Source organism: Pimephales promelas, chromosome 8 (genome assembly GCF_988280905.1).
Source record: "Pimephales promelas chromosome 8, fPimPro1.hap1.1, whole genome shotgun sequence".
NCBI lineage: Eukaryota > Metazoa > Chordata > Actinopteri > Cypriniformes > Leuciscidae > Pimephales > Pimephales promelas.
In genome coordinates this window covers 20,778,365-20,798,891 of record NC_142776.1, presented here as the reverse complement: position 1 = coordinate 20,798,891, position 20,527 = coordinate 20,778,365, and the positions used below count along the sequence as shown (strand labels likewise).

The 20,527-nt window shown below is 36.2% G+C and overlaps 1 protein-coding gene across 3 annotated transcripts in view; it reads right to left on the bottom strand.

The window, feature by feature from the left end:
* farp2 (FERM, ARH/RhoGEF and pleckstrin domain protein 2) overlaps window positions 1–20,527 on the bottom strand; it is a 59,808-nt gene that overhangs the window by 4,603 nt on the left and 34,678 nt on the right. The window contains exons 14-25 of one of the 3 annotated variants that reach the window (XM_089134130.1): window positions 12,091–12,278; window positions 10,243–10,332; window positions 9,895–10,028; window positions 9,699–9,780; window positions 8,385–8,622; window positions 8,153–8,283; window positions 6,711–6,779; window positions 6,541–6,630; window positions 3,785–3,867; window positions 2,350–2,468; window positions 2,020–2,183; window positions 76–623 (exon numbers count right to left, since the gene is read on the bottom strand). In XM_089134130.1, coding sequence (XP_088990256.1) covers window positions 489–623; window positions 2,020–2,183; window positions 2,350–2,468; window positions 3,785–3,867; window positions 6,541–6,630; window positions 6,711–6,779; window positions 8,153–8,283; window positions 8,385–8,622; window positions 9,699–9,780; window positions 9,895–10,028; window positions 10,243–10,332; window positions 12,091–12,278 — 1,523 coding nt within the window. In that variant the 3' untranslated portion in view covers window positions 76–488. Of the gene's footprint in view, window positions 1–75; window positions 624–2,019; window positions 2,184–2,349; window positions 2,469–3,784; window positions 3,868–6,540; window positions 6,631–6,710; window positions 6,780–8,152; window positions 8,284–8,384; window positions 8,623–9,698; window positions 9,781–9,894; window positions 10,029–10,242; window positions 10,333–12,090; window positions 12,279–20,527 lie in introns of those variants that run through there. The other 2 variants (XM_039691517.2, XM_089134129.1) reach the window with 2 other exon arrangements.

The window sequence follows — 20,527 nt, the reverse complement described above, 5'->3', positions numbered from 1 at the left end:
TTCAATTGTCACTCATGATAGTTGCACCACATTTATATTTATTTTTTTATATTTATTGTTTTTATATTTTTTCACATTATTTGCACATCATTTTAAAAAAGGGGACTTCTGTTAAATAAAATTTCTTGTTAGGCATTGAACTTTGAGCTTTATAATTTTACAGGTACTATTTATGTTCTAACAGCAACATTAGACACTAAATAAAGTTTGAAAAATAGAATCGCAAAGAACGAGACCTTTAATGAAGACCTTTCTTTATCATAATGACAGTTCCTCAATGACATTTTCAAAACAAAACTGAAAACCAAAAATTTAAACAATGTTCTTCATTAGAAAAGGCATTTTTAATGAATTTTTGAATAAATTCATAAAACATGAAGCATGATGTAAAAAGAATGAAAAATGATATAAGATAATGTAGGAAAATTGTATTTGAATTTGTGACGTTGACGATTAGAGGAGGGGTTTTGACCGCACTGGTACCTGGTTCATGCGCAGGTAGTCACTGAGAGAAAGGTTCTGGTTTCTGTACCAGCACACGTGTGTGATGGTGTTGGGTCTCTGGCCCTGACCGAGCAGGTACCGAGGGGGGAGCTCTGGAGACACAGCTGGAGAACTGAATACTGAGAGCAGGCAGGCAGGCAAACAGGGCACAGGACAAGATGTAAACAGGAAGAAGGACAGATAATGTGGTGAAGACAAAAAGGGCAACAAGGAGCAAAAGAGAGAAGAAGAACAGAAGTGTGTTAGAATGTTAGCTTTTAATCCCTGAGTGAGAGAAAAATGACAGACTGAAAATTCTTAGAAAGGAATCTGTAAAAAGGAAATGTTAGAGAAAAAAACAACAACAGAAGACTCCATGAAAATGTTCATTAATGCAGTCACTTTCATTCCAAAAGGCAGTTACTGTAAACACAGAAGAGACATGGACAAATAAAGAGGAAAACATGGAAGGGGGAGGTGGAGAAGTTTTATGGATGCAGAAAAACTGGAAAATGAGGGTGAAGAAAGGAGACAGACAAAAAAAGATCCACGAGTCTTTGCCCCTCATCCACAAGCTTGGTTGCAGCCCAGACCTCAACAGCCACAGGTTCAGAGAAGCGTGTATGTCAGTGCGTGTTCTTGTATATATAGTTTATGAATGTCTAATGACATGGCTATTAAACGCAAACGATGTATGACACTACTTTAAATGGCTTAAAAACACAATAAACAGAATTTATTTGCCATTTAAAAAAAACAAAACAAAAAAAACATGATGTATGAGGACACTTAAAATGGCTTAAAACCATAATAAACATTTTTTTTTTGCCATTTTAAAAAATGAAAAATCAGTGATAGGTTGGTTTAGTGTAAATTCATTCTTAAACATTTAAACCATTATTTAAGCTATTCATGATTACTTAAACTTTAAATATAATGATAGTATTTGTTGTAGTATAATATTATAGTATATAATAATACTAATTTGTTAGTATTGAATTTGTTTATGCTAAAAAATGTAAAAATGGATGATAAACTAAAATAAAACCAAATAAACCTAATCAATTTAATCAAAAGTACTATATATATATATATGTGTGTGTGTGTGTGTGTGTGTGTATTTATTCATTAAATATATTTGTTGTACCTATTTATCAAAAAATTGTGTTTGTAAAGGATGAAGTTGTTTTTTTCATTAAAGTACTGAATATTCAGGGTGGAAATGTTCCTAGCATACATTAAAATAATACCAAAAATGTATGCATGTATGAATTATTTTACGATAAAAATAAATAGAATGACTGACGAATGCATTCATTCTAAACAGTCCTAAGGTACGCTTCTTTTTGCGATCGAAAATATTAGGTTCTTCTGATTTTGGTGTGAAATATGACTCGCACATTTCTGTGTAAGATTGACCCAAACACATGCTAGACTCACATTCCTTCATTTCTACACTGCAGCTGTAGTCAAGACCTTCACAATTAGGCTTCACGAAGATTTACATGAGTGTGTGTGTGTGTGTGTAAATGCTACCTCTACGGCTAGGCTGTGGTCAGACATAGAGACGCTGGTGTTGCGGTGCCAGCACACATGCATGGTGGTGTTGGCCCTGTGGTGGCTCTGCTTGTCCAGGGAGCAGCGGGAGGAGTTCATGTCATCCTCTGACTCCTGCTCCAGAGACACCTCATCGGATGATCCTTATGATTGTGCGGAGGGAGAGGAGGAAAGGAGCAGAGAGGGTAGGGGCAGTTGGAAGGGGTTGGGGTTTACATCTACTTCAGGATCAGTGATAAGAGGCTAAGGGATACAAACACACGTGTGGACAGTGGAAGAGTATGTGGCAAGCAGGTTTGAGCCACTTACTGTTGGAGCGATCACACAGGCTTGGGTCCAACAGAAGATCGGATTTCTCCTGACATTTCTTTGACATTTCAATAGCCATGTTTAGATCTTCGATCCATTTGTTCATCTCCACTTTGGAGCTGTGGATGAGAGAGAGAGAGAGAGAGAGAGAGAGATTCTTACTGAAATATGAACAAGAGACAAATATTAAAAAGTATATGTTTGTTTGAATTTAATATAGGCTAATATATCAATAATATAATATACAGTTCAAAAGTTTGGCATCTGTAAGATTTTTCTTTTTTTTGTTTGAATTCATTTAAAAAAAATAAATAGCTTATGCTCACCAAGGCTGCATTTATTTTATAAATACAGTAAAAACAGTAATATTGTAAAATATACAAAATAACTTTTATATGCAATTAAAATGCAATTTAATATATAGAAATTTAATAATGCAATTTATTTCTGTGATGGCAAAGCTGAATTTTCAAAAGTCAATCTTCAGTGTCACATGATCCTTCAGAAATCAATTATGCAGATTTATAATTATATTAATAATAATGTAATAAAATATTTCATAAAAAGATATCTCGGTTTTCACAGGATGAATTCTGCCTAAGGGAATGAAACTTGACGGCCCAGAAAGTCAATGAAGAAAATGTTTAAATATTCCATGCGACTACAGTGGCTCAACTATTAGTTTAATAAGCGACGAGAATACTTTTTGTGCGAAAAACAAAACAAAAATAACGACTTTATTCGACTACCCATTTTCTTCAATGACTTTCTGGGCCGTCAAGTTTCAAAATCCCTTAGGCAGCCTATGTGGTAGAGATACAGCTCTCAAATTTAATCAAAAATATCTTCATTTCTGTTCCGAAGACGAATGAAGGTCTTACGGGGTTGGTACAGCAATTAATGACTTAATTTTCATTTTTGGGTGAACTATCCCTTTAAAAAACCTGCTGATTTATGAGGTTTAGTTCAATGATTTATGAGGTTTAGTTTTGATGACATTTGCATTCTTGTGGTGATGAGAATGGAACAGCATACATTGTACTCATATCCTTTCAGCTGTTCATGTAAATAAGCAATCGACCTCACAAAAAAAAAAGAAAAAAAAAGAAAAAAAAAGTAGGAGATAACAGGTTTCCGCCAAATATTTTTATAAATACATAAATTAATAAATGTCAAAAGATAATATACATTAATATTTATAAAATAAATACAATTGCAGAAATAATGCAAATCTATTTGTTATAAATTTGAAGTGATCTCATTAACCCAACAGACTGCTAAGAGCATTGCATTTCCAAAAATTGTTAATGGAACCATTTATAGAATAATTAAGTAATTAAACCCCAAATCTTTAAATTCATCATGATTACCAAGGCCTAGTTAAACACATTGTAAAAGCAGTTCTGAACTGTCCTTCACACACACTGTGACTCACCTGGCTGCCACCACAATGGTCCGCTGAGCAGAATATATGGTGAAACAGTGAGGGACAGACCACTCATTCTCACTCTCCTCCACCTGCCAAACATTTAAACACACAGTCAAGAGAAAGGTCTCCCAGTCAAACCAAAGGGATCTGTACGACTAGCATTCTATGGCATCATGTGACTAATCCCATCCCAATAATACAGTATCAATAATCTACTTGGAAACATCCTGACTACTGGTAATCCTCATTTCTATCGATGTCGAGAAGGGATAGAAGGAGCCGAGAGGGAAGTGCAAATGTTGTGGGCAGACTTTCGAGGTGTTGTTTGGGAGTGGGGGATTGTGGGATTGTGGGATTTCCTCATACTCACCGGAGCGTCCAGCACAATGAGCTGCGGGTAGGAGCGAAGCACAGACAAGCCCATTGTAACATTATGCATTGTAAATGTGTTTCTCATTAGGTAAATGTAAACTACCATTAAAAGTTTAGGGTTAGTAAAACTTTATTTTTAAGTCTATTATTCTCACTAATGCTGCATTTGATTAAAAATACAGTACAAACAGTAATATTGTGAAATATTACAATTTAAAACGAATTTTGAAATGTTATCTATTCCTATGCTGATCAAGCCATTACTACTAGTGTCACATGATCCTTCAGATACCATTCTAATATGCTGATTTTGTGCTCAATAAACATTTATTATTATTACCAATGTAGAAAGTAGTTGTGCTGCTTAATATTTATGTGGAAACAGTGATACGCTGATTATTTTATGAATAAAAAGTTAAATCATGAGCAACTTCACATTTTGAACATTTTGAAGTGGATCAAAGTGAATGATTCAAAACCCACTATAGTAATAAAAAAACTGGTGAAAAGTTCAAATGAACATAATCTATTTGAAATATAAATATTTTGTAACATTCTAAATGTCTTTTCTGTCACTTTTGATCATTTTAATGTATCCTTGCTGAATAAAAATATATTTCTTTAAAATCAAATTCCAAATTTTGAATGGTAATATAGTCAATTATTGGCTATGTTAACAGACAGTGTAGGGTTACACATGTTTAATTTAGATTCCAATTCAATAGTATTTTAACTGAGAAAGTTCTGCACACGCTTTTCCATTTTGAGGCAATAAAGGTGTCGGACATTAACCTTGTCACTTCTCAAAGGTCAGCTGGGCCTTTTTGTTGATCTAATCAGGCTGATTGGATTAGCATCTCAAGGCTCAGAGTTACGCCCCGTTTACGCAAAGGGAAAACGCAGATATTTCCCTGCGGATTGGCTTCTCATTTACACGAAACCCCCATTTTTATCACAGAAAACGATTATTTCTAAAAACTCCGTGTTGTCGTGTCAATTGGGAGAAACGGCGTTTTAGGTTCTCTCTTGTCAATTCTGAGGATTCTGATTGGCTTGCATGGCTTTATCCTTAACCCCTACTGCCGGCAATAGGTTTGGCATAGTTATGATGGCGCTCGACGTCGTATTTATGCGGGTGTGTGCACGATGTTATTATTGAAAACGGAGAGGGGGAAAATATTTGTTTCTCTAAATACCCGGCTTTGTGTAAACGTGGCCTTACACTCAGATATGCTGATCAGGTAACCAGCTGAATCAACATGCTTTGTTTCAGTGTCTCCGCCTCTATGTAACCCCTCCCCCTTGAAAGGTATATGAACACAAGGTATTTTGGCTTAGGTCAGACTTTTTTTGGTTTGAAGCAGACCAGAGCAATGCAACCACAATAAAGAACCCTGCTAAAAAATATACACGCGAGTCTCCTGGTCTTCACTTCTGAGTTTTAGTTTTCAAACACTTTAGAAGAAAAAAAAGTTCACAACAGCAGCATGACATAAGGTGGAAAATAACAGAATACTTCTCTCCTCCGAATTACAGTCAATAAAACTTGTAAACAGGCCTTGTAAGAGAAACTTTGAGCGCGAGTCTCGTATGAATTGTGGTCCACATTCAAATTCTAGCTAGGCCTGCAAATAAGGCCTGAAAGATCACTGCTTTACGAAAACAAAGCTAAGATGTGAGACAGAGCAGATGTTTAGAGAAAAAAGCCAGTGTAAACGTCATTTATCACCGCCTGCCTGTGTACTTTCATCTGAGAGAAACCCAGCTAGCCACATTCATTCTAACTTCGCTTAAAAACACCATGTTACTGAGAGAGCACTTTTCTGATGTTTAAAGATGGGCAAATCCTCTCAGCATAGCACTTGTGCAGACTGTTTGACAGAATCATTTATCAAAAGGGCTTTTCAGGCAAGAGAGAGATGAGACTTATTGATGTAAGACTAAGTTGAAGAGTGTATTTTTTGCAGACTATGTGGGTAAAAATAGCCATTAAAATGAAATAGTCACGTTGATCAGTCAAGTAATTATGATTAACTTAGCTACCACCTCTTTAAAACAAGCATATTCAAATTTGTGCAGTTATGCAACTTAAGCTCAAACGTATCACCTACTCAGTATCTGATTTCGGACACATTCGTCGTCATGCAATGCCCAGAATATGTCAGACCCTTTAATGGGGTTAATTCAACTTTTGGAGTTGCCTTCTATTTTCAAGCCCTTTGAATCAAATCTTTTTGGGATAGACTCCCAGTCCTAACTGAACATCACTTGCTGAATTGAACATAACATGAGATCAACATAATGCAAACTTTTTCACATGCTATAGAGGCCATTACCTCCACTACCGTAGAGGCCATTCCATTCTAAATATAATTCCTGGGAATACTCACAATCATCCCATGCAGAGGAAGCTGTCCATGAACTTTGAACTGATTGGTTGCGGTCACCCCTTTGCTCGTGTACAGCAGCATATCTGAAAACTTAAGATAGAAATGTTTTGGTCAGCACAGACAGAAGTTAAATTTAAAAACACCAAAACAGACTAAAAGTTCAATCTTACAAGAAAAAACATCCTCTGCTGCAGACCCTTCTTGGTGAGCTTGTAAAGACAACCTTCCCTGACAAATTCCTGGAGAAGCAGGAAAAAAACAACAACTGTCATTCACAGGGCTGCAGATTATCAACTGTAATTTGAGATTTTATTAAAACGGTACACAGACAATTGCTGTAATCAATTATAATGCAGCAAACTGCAACTCAAGTTTCCTTGATTCTCAAGAACTCTTCATTTTGTAAGATGGCCATATGTGAGATTGAATCTATGATGTTTGCATTATTGGTTCAGAGCCCTAACCACTACATTACTATCATCCTGCAAGGGGTGTACCACAAATCTTAGAGACGACAGACGAGCATTGAGAAAAAGCAGTGATTGTTTGTATTGAGGTCAATTAGCTTAGCCAGTGATGGACAACATCCATGCAATCATTAAAGGACAAGTTCAGTATTTTACAATTAAAGCCTTGTTTTAAGATCGTTTCTGATGAAACAGAATGTTTAAGATAGTTTTTTAGACCGATGCTGCTGTCCCGAGAATTTTTGGATTCTGTGGTAGCACCCCCACACCTCTATGGTAGCATAGGTGCACAGGAACAATCCTTCATAAAATGCATAAAACTTGAGTTCTAAGACGTGAAACTCACCGAGTGGTCTGGGATGTTCACTGATATGCTCAAACAAAAATCACTGCAAAAGATGCTTTCCAACAGGTGTTTTACCATTCGTTGTAAAACTGTAGACCTATTTTTCCGAACGCCTCACAACTGTACATTCTTCCATTGAGAGCTTGAATAGACACTCCAGCCCAGTTGGTGGCGATAATGCACCTTTGCCAATTGCAAGAAAACCACTTGTATAGTGTAACCTACGATACCACGACTGCATAAGACTACAGAAAGAATACAAACAACCCCATTTCCGTTTCCGGCGACAGAGTAATACGGAGTGATATCAATGGAGTCGTACAAAAACTACGATAAAACCTGTTAGAAAGCATCTTTTGCAACGATTTTTGTGTGAGCATATCAGTGAACACCCCAGACCACTTGGTGAGTTTCATGTCTTTGTAAACTAAAGTTTTATGCGTTTTAAAAAGGATTGTTCCTGTGCACCTATCCTGCCATTGTAGTGGAGGTGCTACCACAGAATCCGAAAATTCTCGGAAAAAATCTTAACCATTCTATTTCATCAGAAACGATCTTACAACAGGGCTTTAATTGTAAAATACCGAACTTGTCCTTTAAGCTAATTTAATCCTCTTAAATACTTCTCACTATATACTGAGTTGAAACAATATCTTCTAGCCTATCGATTTTTCTTTAATCTTATGGATTTCTGCCATTTGAAAAGTCTAGCACTAAAGCTACATTTCAAACTACTTAGTAAACATCAACCCGCTTTGACGAACCAAAAGAAAACTTTATGTACAAGGTAACAACTCACTCTTCCTGGAGCCGTGAGGTTCTCAATGCCAATCAGATCCCTCTGAAGTTCTGTCAGCTTCTGAAAGTTCTCCAGTCGAATCAGACTGCTCTGCAGCTGAGCAGCAATCTCTGCAACTTCTTTCAAGGCCTCTGCAGAAATTTAACCAGTATGCGTTTGTCATTGTCAAATTAAAAAAAAAAAAAAAAAAAAAACAAAAAAACATTTGAGATTTATCTGGGAGCAGGCCCACCTCTGCAGTCATCGAAGTCTTTGTGCTGAGGGGCGTAATGCTTACACAGGCGCTCCAGGATGAGTTTGTAGTGCATGAGTCTCTGGATGGGTTTCAGCAGGAAGGTGTTGAGGGGTAGGTAGCACACCTTCTGTAGCTCAAACTCCTTATACACCGTCTCCAACTTCTTCACACGCTTTGTGGCTTTCTCAAGCTCGGTTAACACCTCATCGTGCTTCTGCAGGTAACCTGTGAACTCCTAAGGATATGAAGACAACAACCCCATGTCATAAGTTATGAATGATCTAAATATGATCTTAAATTATAGATCATCTTTGGGAGGTTATTAGGACTGGACCCGAATGTTCAAATATTTGTTCGGTGGGTTGGTATTCGATTTGAAAAAGTGACATTCGACTCTTCGTTGTTGTTTTTTTTGTTTTGTTTTTTTTTGCTTTTGCACACCTGGCATCCCACTCGAAATGGTTCTCATTCACGCTTGGTAAAATCTGGTGAAATATAATAATTAACATATAACTTCATTATAGCTACTTAATAAATATATTTGCTGCTTCTTGGACCACAAAAAAATGTTCCTGCAACAGGAGTATTCTCAGGCTAGAGTGCAGAACAGTGGAGTTTAAATTACCTTGTTCTGTTTACAGTTTGTTTAATTCAATATAAGGGAATGTATTTAATTTAAACTATTCCTTAATTGAAATGTGGGATGTTATTGAAATTGCTATTGCTACGGTGTTCTTTATTTAGGCTACTAAAGTTCGTTCATTTATTTAGGCTACTAAAGTTCATTTATTTTTCATTTTTCTTTATTTTAATTTCTTTTTTATTTATTTATTTCAATCTACCCTACTTTGTCAGATAAAGAAAAAAATATTATAAGACTATACCTTTTTAAAAATATCCCCAAAGTTAACAATGTGTTTTATATCACTAGTGCAGTGTCCGTTCTCGGAGCATATAAGCACTGCTCACGTGAGGCACGCCGCTTCATGCTCGCACTGTTCTGTAGTTTATTAAAGGTTTATTAATTCTGAACGTGTCGTCTCTCGCCTGTCTATCTATATTGCACCAAATATGACAATGCACTCCCTTGTGAAGTCGTTTGTATGAATGGTTCTCGAAATAATCAAAAGGAAAACGGACAGACAGACATATAGAGATGTTTATTACTACAAAAGCTTCGACGCTGAAAAAAAAAAATAATAATGCTGTACGGACCATTTATACCAAAAATTGAAGTTGAACTCAAAGTTTTTCTTGTTTGTAGAACCAAATTTTTCTTGTTTGTAGAACCAAACTACTGTATACCCTCACCTTCAGAGCACACATGTTGCGCAGCATTACATCTCCAATTCGTTGGTAATCTCCTTTTACATGAGCGTTAGAGCGCCCCTCCCTGCGAACGTAAAAAAGAATCAACATCTAAGGCAAAAAAAATTGCAAATGAAAACTTGTACATCAGTGTCATATGTCAACAAGTTACATTGTGATAAATGAAAAGGACAAGTACCAGAGAGCCAGCCTTTGGTCAATCTCTTTGAGAAAGCCTCTGTGGAATTCATATATGGGGTCGATGTTGGAGAACAGGAGGGTCATGAGACCCTCAGGCATTGCGTTTTCTTTAATCACTGCACTGCGGAACCACTGAAGAGACACACACACACAAACATCAATGATTAGACAGTTCTAACTAAGCCAGAAATCATCAAGAACACATCAATAAAAAGAGACACACATTAGCCCTCCTAATTGGAACAACATACAGTATACATTGCACAGGCACTACAGCACTCTTCTCCAGACAAGCCCCACACACTAAACTTGAACACTCATGAGTCACGAGCGTAGCTCTGCTCACCACTGTGATGACCTCCAGATCCTTCAGGTAAGTCCGTTCTGTTGTCAGAATCTCTTTAGCAATGAAGTAGGCTTTGTCCGTGGGATATCTCTGAAAAAGAAAGCATTTTAAATATAAAATGTGAAAGTTCATGTAGAACATAGAATCAAGAAGGCTTGGTTCTTAGACTTAGATTAACTTAGAACTTAAGTTAATGTAGACCTCAAACTTAGAACTCAAAAGAACATAGAAACTAATGTAGAATGTAACCTCAAACACAGAATGTTGAATTTAACATAAATGTGGCTTTGAATTTAAAAGTTTAATGTAAACCTAGAAACAAGAACCTATCTTAGAAATTAATGTACTTCTTATAATACACAGAAGAACTTATATCATAAACCCAGGCCAGAAGTCAATCTCTAAGAAGAACCGAGAAATTAACTTTTAAGGATATCGTGTACCCAAAAGCGCCTGTTTTTCTTTTGATATTTTGTTTGTAACGTAAAACAGTGTTCTGTGTTGTTCGTGTTCTGTGAATGTGTGCAGGGATTGACAGCAGCTGGAGGACCCTGATTGGTGGATCTACAAATGCACGGCGTTTAAAAGGGCGGCGCTCAATGAAGACGGGGAGCCCATTCTGGCGTTTGGCCTTGTGGCGTGCAGAGCTCCGGATTCCTCCTCCCGTCGACAGATCCCAAAATCTTCGATTTTTATTGTTTATGTGGTGATGAGTTACTTTGACTTTGTTTAGTCTATATGATTTAAGGAATGTAGTGGTGTCCTGCCATTTGATTTGACTTCCTTTGCAATCTGTTTATTTTCAGGGAGTTAGGGAAGTTATTTTGTATTTTTGGTTTACTCTCCGTTTAGGTAATTTAAGTATTGTTTTGTTTATAAGTTTCTTTTGTTTATTATTTTGGCCTTGGGACACCCTGAAGTCATTTTCCTTTAATTTTTCATTTCCATTTCCACTACACAAAAAAATTAATTGTTTTTGTGGAACTTAGATTTTGTCTTTTTGGTGGTCTGTCGGCCGGGGCTGGTTTCCTTTTTAACATCGCTTAAAAACTCCACGTCCAACCGTTCCGTATAATACAGGGCGTAACAAGCAGTCATCCATTTTCGCTACTTTGAAACCGCAGCGCGGGCCCGCATGCTTAGAATAAAAAGACCGTTATCGGTCGTTGGTGTGGACGCATATATAGTTATCTTTATCGTGCTTAGTGTGAACGGGCCTTTAATGTAGAACTTAACATGTCGTTGAAATTACCGATAATGTAGAACTGAAAATAGAGAATATAAAAATTAATGTTAAAGCTAGCCAAGAACAAATTGTACAACCTCGAACACAAAACCTACAATTGAATTTACAAATGAACATAGTAAGTTAATTTAGAACCTAAAACGTATCTTTGAAATAAATGAAGAACTTATATAACTTAGAACCTAGAAGTTAATGTGGAACTTAGAACCAAGACGTTTACATAGCAACAAACATAAGTTAACCTTAAACACATAAAATAAAATTTAACAAAGAAATTAGAACCACAACGTTTACACAGAACCTAGAACCCATTTCAACTTAACATGGAAATATTTAAAGTTGGTATTCAAGTAATATTTGAAGAGATTTTTAAAGTTTTTTTTAAAGTTTCAATGTCTGATAAATCTATCAAAGATTGCACACCAAAGGCACACCAAGGTTAAGCTAAAAAACTCCCTAATCATCCTCAAATCAAATCACCTACAATCTATCAATGCAAGATAAATGGTTCTTTCCAATTTCCTCATCCGTGTTAATCAAACCCAAGCTCTTATTTTCAGCTCTTATTGAGGTCTAGGCAAGTCGGTTTGTGATAAGTGTACCTTCCTCCTGCCCTCTTCGTCTTCCTCTAGTCTGGCGGTCCCCACCTCATTCAAGATGGGGCTGTTCAGGGGCGAGGGTGACTGGCCGGGAAGACTGAGGGTGGACATCTGGAAGGAGGGCGACTGACACAGAGCACCCTTGACATTGAAGGAAGACAGCTGTGGGCTGTCAATGGCTGTCAGCGAGTCTATAGGATGGAAAACGAGAGGAGACAATCCTGTTAACATCACAAGCATAATGAAAATAATGATAATAATATTAAAGACAATAAAATAATCAACCACCCTGAACATGATAGCAACCCCTAAGAACAAGCTATCAATTGTGCTAGCAAATGCACTAAAAACTACAAGACATTCTTCATGCTTCTTGGCAATTCAGTCAGCCTGTCTTCCTTCCTGAATCTGACAGGTCAAACAAACCATTCGAACTCAAAGTGCGAACAACATAACATCGCAAATCTTAGAAAACTTTTAGTCAACAAAAGAGGCATTTACTTCAGCTATTTGGACAAAGCAGAACAGCAAAAGATATGACACACCAGGACACATGGCCAGTCCCAGACTTTTTTTAGCCCCTTTTAAACACGCAGATAGACACAAATCACATCTGTTTCCTTTACCACAGACTATTTTATAAAAAAATAAATAAAATAAAATTAAGATAAGAAACCTAAAAACAAAAGCAAGATAGCACTATGCATAATTACAAAGAGACAAATATGAGAAGGGGGAAATGGTTTCTTCCTCAAAGGAGAGCAGCTCACGGGGGAAAACAAGAATGTAGAGGCTGGGCATAAACAAGGAACTCCAGATAGAAAAAGGTGGCTTTACGACCCGGAAATAATTCCTGCAAAAAGGATTATCAGCAATACTGCTGGGCTGGTGAGCCGGCAGTGGTTTACAGTTTAACTGGAGTGTCCCGGCGGGGATGACATAGGAGAAGAGGGGAGGGAGAGAGGGGGTCGGGAGCCAGGGTTTGGCAGCTGGCCTAAGCAAACAGCGCTCTACACTAGATCGAGGCTGTGGAATGTAGCATAAGAAGTGTGTCTGAAACTCTAAAACAACAGAAAGACTCATGCTAGGTTGTGCTTTTTGTATCAAATCCTAATGGTAGTTCATTATAGTTATAAACTATAAATGAGAAACAGATGTATCAGAACTATTTGTTAACTCGCAACTTGTAATTGTTGGCAACAAACATCATGAATCTTGAGCTATTGCGTGAAGTAATCACAAACAGGGTACTTTGCATGCACTTGTGTGTGCAATAGCATCTGTTGTTCAGAAATGAATAACATACAAGTAAATATATAGACACAAGAATCAAATTTATTTTACTCATTATGAATGTCCGACTTCCTGTTTAGTAACTTATGTTTTACTAAAAAGGATAAAAAGACAGACCTTTACAATGAATGAGTGAAATAAATTCTTATCTTATCTGTTAAGCGTATATAATTAGACCAGTGTAGCTATTAAATAGCAAATGAAAAAAGTATTATATATATAAAAAATAAAAATATTAAAAACTATATATATATATATATATATATATATATATATATATATATATATATATATATCACAACAAAAGCACTTGAACAAGTACTAAAACTTTCAAATGAGATGAAAACTGAAAAATATAAAAATAAAAAGGGTAATTTAAATTTAGATGGAGAGTATATTCCAGTATATTTTTACTGAAATGCAACATGGATGAAAATTAAATCACAGGGTCAACAAGGAATACACACAGGAAGGCAATTGGACATCTGATATGGTCTCAGCATTAGCACTGGTTTACGAATTTTGATAATTTCTTTCCGGGTGGCTGGTAAAATATTAGCAAACATGTTCATTTAAAGGGTTAGTTCACCCAAAAATGAAAATTGTGTCAGTATTTACTGACCCTCATGTTGTTCCAAACCTCTATGTGTTTATTTGATCTGCTGAACACAAAGGAAGATATTTGGAAGAATGTTTTAATCAAACAGATCTCATTCCCCATTGACTACCATATGTATTTTTTCCTACTATGGTAGTCAATGGGGAATGAGATCTGTTTGATTAAAACATTCTTCCAAATATCTTCCTTTGTGTTCAGCAGAACAAATAAACACATAGAGGTTTGGAATAACATGAGGGTGAGTAAATACTGACAGAATTTTCATTTTTGGGTGAACTAACCCTTTAAGATTTGTACAAGATTACTTGAATTCAATGACTTGAATTAGTATTAAAAGACCAGGGCTACAGAGCTTAGCTTTCAATGCCATAGCCATGATCTTGCAACATCTAACATTACAGATAGAAGGATCAGAATGATGCCAGACACAGATTCTCTCTAGACGGTGCTAGTTTTAACATTGTGTTCTTACTTTCCTGCCCATCGGCTTGATTTTCTCTGAGACTTTAGCTGCGAGTTTCACCACAAACTCTCAAAAAAATTAGGATAAATAGGTGGCTCATGTTGATGACAGTGGCACTGATCCATGCCACTGAGCATCGCTCCTTAAATATAGAACTAATCAAAATAACACTGCAAAGCACAAATCCTGCAAAAACAATTAAGGTCACATCCTCATAAAAAAAAAAAAAGCATTCCAGCAGTTTAAGAAAACTATATTAGATTTTAATGAACACCATAGTTAAAAAAAAAAAAAATGTTAGGTATAGACAGGTTATAAGAGGAGCTAATGTAGCTGATGTTTAAGTCATTCGATTCACAAAAAAAGTCTGAAATCCCAGTTACCCAAAAGTATTATTATTATTTTTTTTTATTTCAAAGGGGAAATATGAAATGCATACACATAAGTACACTATTTTCACATTAGTACATTAATGACCTTGTATTTGCATTAATAGTTCTTAATTTCAGATTTAAATGTACAAAAATATGTATACTGAGGAAGCAAATAGCAAAGCACAAAGCAAGTAAAAAAGGGTAAGGTGAATCTGGTTAGGTTCTCTCTTATTAAATCCCCCAAAGCACTTAGAATACCTCATTGATAAACTATATAATTTAATTAAGTAATATAGCTTCTTTGATTCCTTTAAAAAAAACAAAATTAACTGGACGAAATCTGTGCAGAGGTCACTTAACATCAGGTCTCACTCTGCACTCAAACACGTTATATATATATATGAAGAGTTCAGATGCAAAAGCCTCTAAGTGCCATTTGAAATTTTCTTCTAGAATGATCATTTTTATCAAGCTTGTATATTTAAGTTCAGTGATTTCACTTAAATGGCAATGATAATTACCTATTAATTGTTATTTAAGTGAAATTACTGAACTTAAATATACAAGTTTGATAAAAATCATCATTCAAGAAGAAAATTTCAAATGGCATTTAGAGGCTTTTGCATCTGAACTCTTCATATATATCAAAAATAAAATAATACGATTTTAATTTGAGACCCCTTCGATAGAAATGGCAGTTTTACAGTATACTAACATGTTTATTTTGCATCTCTTATAAGAAACACTTTTTTTTAAGCGCCAAGATTTATAGGTAATGATGGATCCATAAAAAGGGCGTATCATCTGTTTTAAAATTAAGTGCCATGGCATAAACAGTATAAATCATAACTATGCATTATAATAATCATGATATGGAAAACACTCTTTATAGTTAAAACACTGATTGAGCACACTATGATTACACATTAGTCCAAACTCAAGAGTGGCAGATCGGTCGTGTAACTAGAAAACATCCACAATCGGAGATACTGACGCATTTGATAGGAACAAGACCTGAGTTAAATAAAATAAAAAGTGTTTTCATATATATAAAAGAGGTTTACTCTTATAAAGTGGCTTTATGTGTTAAATAGACAGTGAAATCTAAACTACAACAGCCCTCATAAAGCAAGAGAGAAGATCACACATGCTAAGATTGGACCAGAAACATTATGGGAATCCATTAGTGCTGGCCTTGTGATGTTGTTCAAGTAAAAACAGCCAAAATTCCTGAACTATTTTCTTAAATAAGAAAAGATATTACTTTTTACTCCATAGGTCACTTTATAAAGTAAATTTGGCAACACTTAATAATAATAATAATAATGGTCAATACAAAGAAAAAGTCATTGTGTCCATGATGGGAGATCTGATGTGAAGGAAGCACTGTTAGGTGGATGGCCAAATGGTGCCTTGCCCAGAGTTTAAGAGCAGCCCAGGCCTGCCCTCGCTTGTGGAAGTAGAGAGAGTCTCCTGCAGTTTTAAAAATGGGACGCAAAGAAAAAAAAAAAGGGCCATGTTTCGTATGCTCTCAAAATGACAATGAGAATGAATTCTTATGGTTAATACTAAAATGGTTATTCTTTACAACAAAATTGTTCAAAAAGAGTTTAGTTCAGTTTTGGGTGATATTCAGGATATCCACCGTTTTCCCAGGAGATCAATCTAAATTGGGCTTGAGTAAGCAAATGTAATACATTTGAATCATTAAACGGGACTGCTAAAGAAATGCAAAGGACAGAAGTGAAGCCGAGTAATAAGGCAGGATATTAAATGGCATTTCAAGAAAAGATGTGGAAATAACATCAATATAAAAAAAGACACTGTCTGCATTTCATCTTAGGCTCATAGAACTCAATGTACTCAGGGCAATCAGACAGTGTTATTCACTCCAGACCCCAGAACAGAAACCCAAGGCATTTATGTGGTCTGGATGTCATACAAAAACACAACTGCACAGAGCTGATGTTACCTATTAAGGCACTGTGTAATACTTTGTATTATTAGGAGGAGTGCCTTTAATTTGAATGTAATAGGTGAGGCATTAATAAGCAAATAAAGATCAAGTTTCAACCTTCAAAAGAGACACCCAAAGGTAATAAGCACAGACAAAAGATTCGAAGTGCAAACCTGCAGTATAAATCATTGAGAGGATATAGCCAGAAGAAGAGACACAAAGTAAAAAAAAAACCAAAAAAAAAAAAAAAAACACTTCAACTGAATTATAGTACCCGAATCATGTTTCTGAGGCTATGAGGCTATTTTTTTATATACATATATATATATATATATAACGAAGTTCACCAATTTTATATAAATCAAATAAAAGGCACAAACAAAACTCAAGAAAGTAAGAAATGTTCACTACATTCACAGAAATGTGCCAAAATCCGGTCGTACTGTTAACGATAGAGACATTTTACGTTATCAGACCATAATTATAATAGGGACGATTAACTATGAATCTGGTTTTTATATTTTCACATGTCACTACGCGCATACATACTGTGCATGAGGTTAGAAGTTATATATTACATTCACTTTCTTAGCAGTGGTATTGACAGCACATTACAATACTTAACCACTTACATTCGTAGATGAAAGCAAAAGTCTACACTACTGGGCAAAAGTTTGGGTTCAGTAAAAAAAATTATGTTTTTTTGTTGTTTTTTTAAAAGAAGAAATTAGTTTTATTCAGCAAAGATCCATCAAATTGATCAAAAGTGTCAGTAAAGACATTTACGTCTGTTACAAAAGATTATTTCAAATAACTATTCACTTTATATTCAAAAAATCCTGACAAAATCATTACGCTTCCTACAAAAAAATGTTTGCAGCACAAGTTTTCAACATTGATAACATTAAGAAATGTTTATAGAGCCCCAGCCTTGGCTTCACAGGAATAAATTACATTTTAGATTAAAACATAAATTTTAAATTGTAATTTTTACTGTATCTTTGATCAAATAAATGCAAGTCATGGTAAGCATAATATCGTATCCTAACCAGACAGGAAATCTATTTCCTGTTAATCAGAGTTTTTGTCTTAGCTAGCTGTAATATGCGGCAATTCTATTTTAGAAACGGTTTCTATATTTCTGCGATGTCGCAGCTGGAACGACAACATACAAAGTCACAATGATAATCTCAGGTACTGTTTATTTGGTTGATTTAATGTTAAAAGCATCTAAGTTGAGTTTGAATTTCATCTTGAATGACCTTTATAGCCGCACTGAATCGCACTGAAAGTACTTTTAACTGTGAACTCAATGAACAAACAAGTTTATTCTAAGAAAAATATTGTTTGTCACTCAGTACATATTTTTAATTGTTAAAATGGTGTAAGAGTCAAAAGTGCCAGAAATTGCTTGACGCTGGAATCTTATCGGTAACGGTATAGGAGACTTCTTTCAAAAACATTAAAAAAAAAGAATAATCTTACTTACCCAAACTTTTGAACTTTAGTGCAAACTTCTCCATTTCTTTACATGCAGAACATGGGCTAATGGCTACAATAGTCTACAACTAAAATCATAAAAAATGAGGCATCAAAGGCTTACACTGCAAAGCAACATGCACAGATATGAACTTAAGACTCAACTGTTAAAAATATAAAGGCAAATATTGAAAATGAGATTTAAAATGGCTCAAATCGGATGCCAGAAGAGCGCTTTTGGTGTTTACACACATGCAACAGGGTCCAACCTGTGCCAGTGGTCGTGTTTAAATGCAGCCATATATTCCAATAAAATAAGAGTTGCACACGTCTAAAAGTTAAACAGCAGGGGGCAGAGTGGAGCGAACAATTCTAAAGTAACAAACGCATAAGTAACTTCGGCTCAAATTTGCTTTTGAAAGAAATGTCTGTCAGCTCCACTGTAAATTAAATCACAGCCCTGAGTAGAGTGGCTCTCTACTGGAATAGACTCATGCAGTTATCCTGATATGAAAGTACCTTTATACATGCATGTAAAGCTGTGTGTATTTTTATTTAGTCACATTCAAGTGAGTTTACCTCTTCAGGCAAATCAGTTCATTGGTTGAATGAATATTTGAACTTGTTTTAAGACCCCTTTTTGATCAAAATAAGAACTGCAAGAACCCCCCAAAAATGAGCTTATCAATTCAAAACTTGACAAGTTTAAATTGTAATTAAACTTAACTTTTGTTTAGTTTTCCATTTGATTACCAATAAATGCTAGATAATATATATTTTTTATGTTTACAGCATGATATTTTAGTAAAAGATTTGATGTTCAATTTGAGTGGTTGGGAAGTTCTTTACTCAAGTTCAGAGTCAGACCCAGGCATATTTGACGCCCCATTCCTTTCTGGCTTTAAATCTACTAGATAAAACTGATCTAGTAGATTTGCCCTTATCTTCTATGTAATACATACAGCTATTATTGCATTTCTCCATGTCTTGCAGCCCTAATATGTAAAAAAATGTTCTTCTCTAAGCAATAAATGCTCATAAATTTGAAAATGTATTGTTTTATGTGCATAAAGTGGTACGAAAATCACAATTCTAGGTGATATATCCATTTAATTTTCCCCTTCAAAAGGTCACAGCGCAACTTGTAGCCATCCAGACTACCACGATAAAATGTCAAACTAAACAGTTATAATAATTGAACCAACTATATAATCTGAAAAATATCAATGGAATCATACGACCCTACAAGAACTTACAGCACATGATAAAAAAAAAAAGAACGAATTAACACCAAAGAGAGATGGATAGAGAGAGGAAGTACACTGGAAAGCCATGAGAGAAAATAAAAAGGGGGGTAGATTGAAGCGCTAACAGAAAGTGCCAAAACTATACGAACTGATTTTTATCAGGATGAGGTGGAGAATTAAGTGCTTGGTCATGTTCTGCATTAAAACCACCAATACTGTTGCCGTTTAACGGGGGTCATGCTAGATTTTAAGATGGGTGGGGCCTGGCGGGGTCTCCCCAGTGCTTAGAGCCCTGAGATTTTGGCATTCCAGCAAGAAGCTGTCTAAATTTGCCTCACTCACTAGTGGGTTGCTGAAGAAGAGGTTATGATCTGGAGGCAGACCTCCATCAGACCCCCAGTCGGAGTCGGAATCGGAGCTGCCGTCAGCCGAACCCTCAGTGGCTGTGGGCGGATAGCTGAGCTGCTCCAGCTGCTCCACCAGATCATTAAACTGCATGGCCGAACTGTCTTCCGAACGCACTGAATACGCAGGGAAGTTAACCATCGAACTGGCCTCAGAAAGATTCTCGGAACCAGGCAGGCGCAAGGAGGATGAAGAGTCGGGTCCTCCGAAGCCGAGCGAGAACGAGTCGCCGGCAGAACCTAGAGGAAGGTTGTCCAGCGAGCTACACTCGGAGCGGTTGTTAACCAGGGAACTGGTCTCGGATCGGCCGAAGGCACTCTCTGAATATGCGTTAGCGTTGCCGTTAAGGTCCTCGAGGCCGAGACCGTATGTAGCGGGCGGCACGGACATGCTATCGCCGTATTCGAATCTCTCAGTACCTTCTTCGTCAAACCCATAACAGTAGGCTTCCGCACCACCAGCGTAAAATGAGATTTCAGCTGGATCGTCATCTATATACTCTTCGGTAACATGCAGCTGATTGCAGGCACTCGGGATCTGGTACGACATCTGTTGGACGCGCATTAACTCCGCCTCAAACGCTTCAGGTGTGAAGAAACCCTT